Raw genomic sequence first — 1,707 nt, forward strand, 5'->3', positions numbered from 1 at the left:
TGTAGACCAGGCTGGTCTCAAACTCACAGAGATCCGCCTGCCTCTGCCTCCCGAGTGCTGGGATTAAAGGCGTGCGCCACCACCGCCCGGCTCCATTTCTCTTTTTCATCATGTAGAGTACAGTTATAATTACTATTTTAATATTCTTCTAATTGAAAAACTTTTCATTCAGTGTAAATGGCTTAATTTTTCTTGTTCTGGATCACATATTTCTACTTTTTTATATTTCTTTTTATAATTGTGAATTTTTTCTGGCTAGTTGAAGTATCTTTATCCTGATTAGTATTCTATATACTATGGTTTTTCTGGTAATGTTCTAGAGCTTTGTTCTGGAAACAGTTTGATTTATTTTTTTTCTTCAGGCCTTTCAAAATCAGTAGACCCAGTCAGTATTCAATGGAGGGTAATTATTCTTGACTTCTGAGGCAAGTTCATCTGTGTACTCAGCAGCCTGTGCAGCATAGAGTTCAGTTCCTGGTTCTTGAGCCCTGACATCATTACTAACTTTGTCTTTAATCATTTCAGGTGGTTCTATTCTTGGTCTTGGGTTGTTTTCACATGTAATAGTGTTGATTATTACTAATCCAGATATACAAAGGGAACTTTTTCTAGATCTCCAGATTTCTTCTATTATTCATCTCTGTTATTTGGTCACTAGTTACTTTGTTTGCCATGAACGTTTATCCTCATTTCCCCTGGGTCTCTCTCTGTGTCACAACACAGAAACCAGTAGTAATACCCTGAGGTAGTAAGCTGAGGCAGGTATATAAGGCAGGTATATAAGTTACCTACTTCTTTTCTTTCTTTTCTTTTTTTTTTCTTTTTTTTTTTTGGTTTTTCGAGACAGGGTTTCTCTATGGTTTTGGAGCCTGTCCTGGAACTAGCTCTTGTAGACCAGGCTGGTCTCGAACTCACAGAGATCTGCCTGACTGCCTCCCGACTGCTGGGATTAAAGGCGCCACCACCGCCCGGCTTCTTTTCTTTCTTACCAGTTGTCTTCAAAACTGTTTTCTGTCTGTTTTTATCCCTTAGATGCGGATTTACTGCACTCTATATTAGCCACAGACATCTGTTTTTAACAACTCTGACTATTTTCTGTTTCTGTGCCATAGTCAAGCATATCAAAAGGCTAAGGGATATTTTAATAGATGAAATACAAGAATATTACTTGAATAAGTAACGAGAATCTCAGAACTGAATTGTCCTTAGAGGAGTACATTAATTGCTAAATGAAACAAGTCCTTGTTTGATTACATAATTGTTTATAATTTAGAACATAGGTGATCCTTTAGTTTTTATTCAGTGTGGCCGGCCTAGCTTTTTTGTTTGTTTGTTTTTTCAAGACAAGGTTTCTCTGTAGCTTTGGAGCCTGTCCTGGAGCTAGCTCTTATAGACCAGGCTGGCTTTGAACTCATAGAGATCCACCTGCCTCTGCCTCCCTAGTGCTGGGATTAAAGGTGTGTGCCATCACTTCCTGGCCGGCCTAGCTTTTTTAAACTTTGAATGGACATAACAATAATCTATAACCTATAAAAAGAATCCCCACCTTAAGGCACAAATAAAAAGAGGTATAGAAAAATAATATTCTGTGTTATCTTATTTCTCAGCCTCATATTCTTTTAAATTTGTCTTTGAGCCGGGCGGTGGTGGCCCACGCCTTTAATCCCAGCACTCGGGAGGCAGAGGCAGGCGGATCTCTGTGAGTTC

General features: G+C 38.9%; 1 protein-coding gene across 1 annotated transcript in view; it reads left to right on the plus strand.

Moving 5' to 3' along the window:
- Positions 1-1,707, plus strand: part of Myo9a (myosin IXA) — a gene marked incomplete at its 3' end in the record, with an annotated part of 191,454 nt that overhangs the window by 162,267 nt on the left and 27,480 nt on the right. The window contains exon 27 of the mRNA XM_013354586.2: positions 1,113-1,176. Coding sequence (XP_013210040.1) covers positions 1,113-1,176 — 64 coding nt within the window. The remainder of the gene's footprint in view (positions 1-1,112; positions 1,177-1,707) is intronic.

The sequence above is a fragment of the Microtus ochrogaster genome, unplaced genomic scaffold (assembly GCF_000317375.1).
Source record: "Microtus ochrogaster isolate Prairie Vole_2 unplaced genomic scaffold, MicOch1.0 UNK49, whole genome shotgun sequence".
Lineage (NCBI taxonomy): Eukaryota > Metazoa > Chordata > Mammalia > Rodentia > Cricetidae > Microtus > Microtus ochrogaster.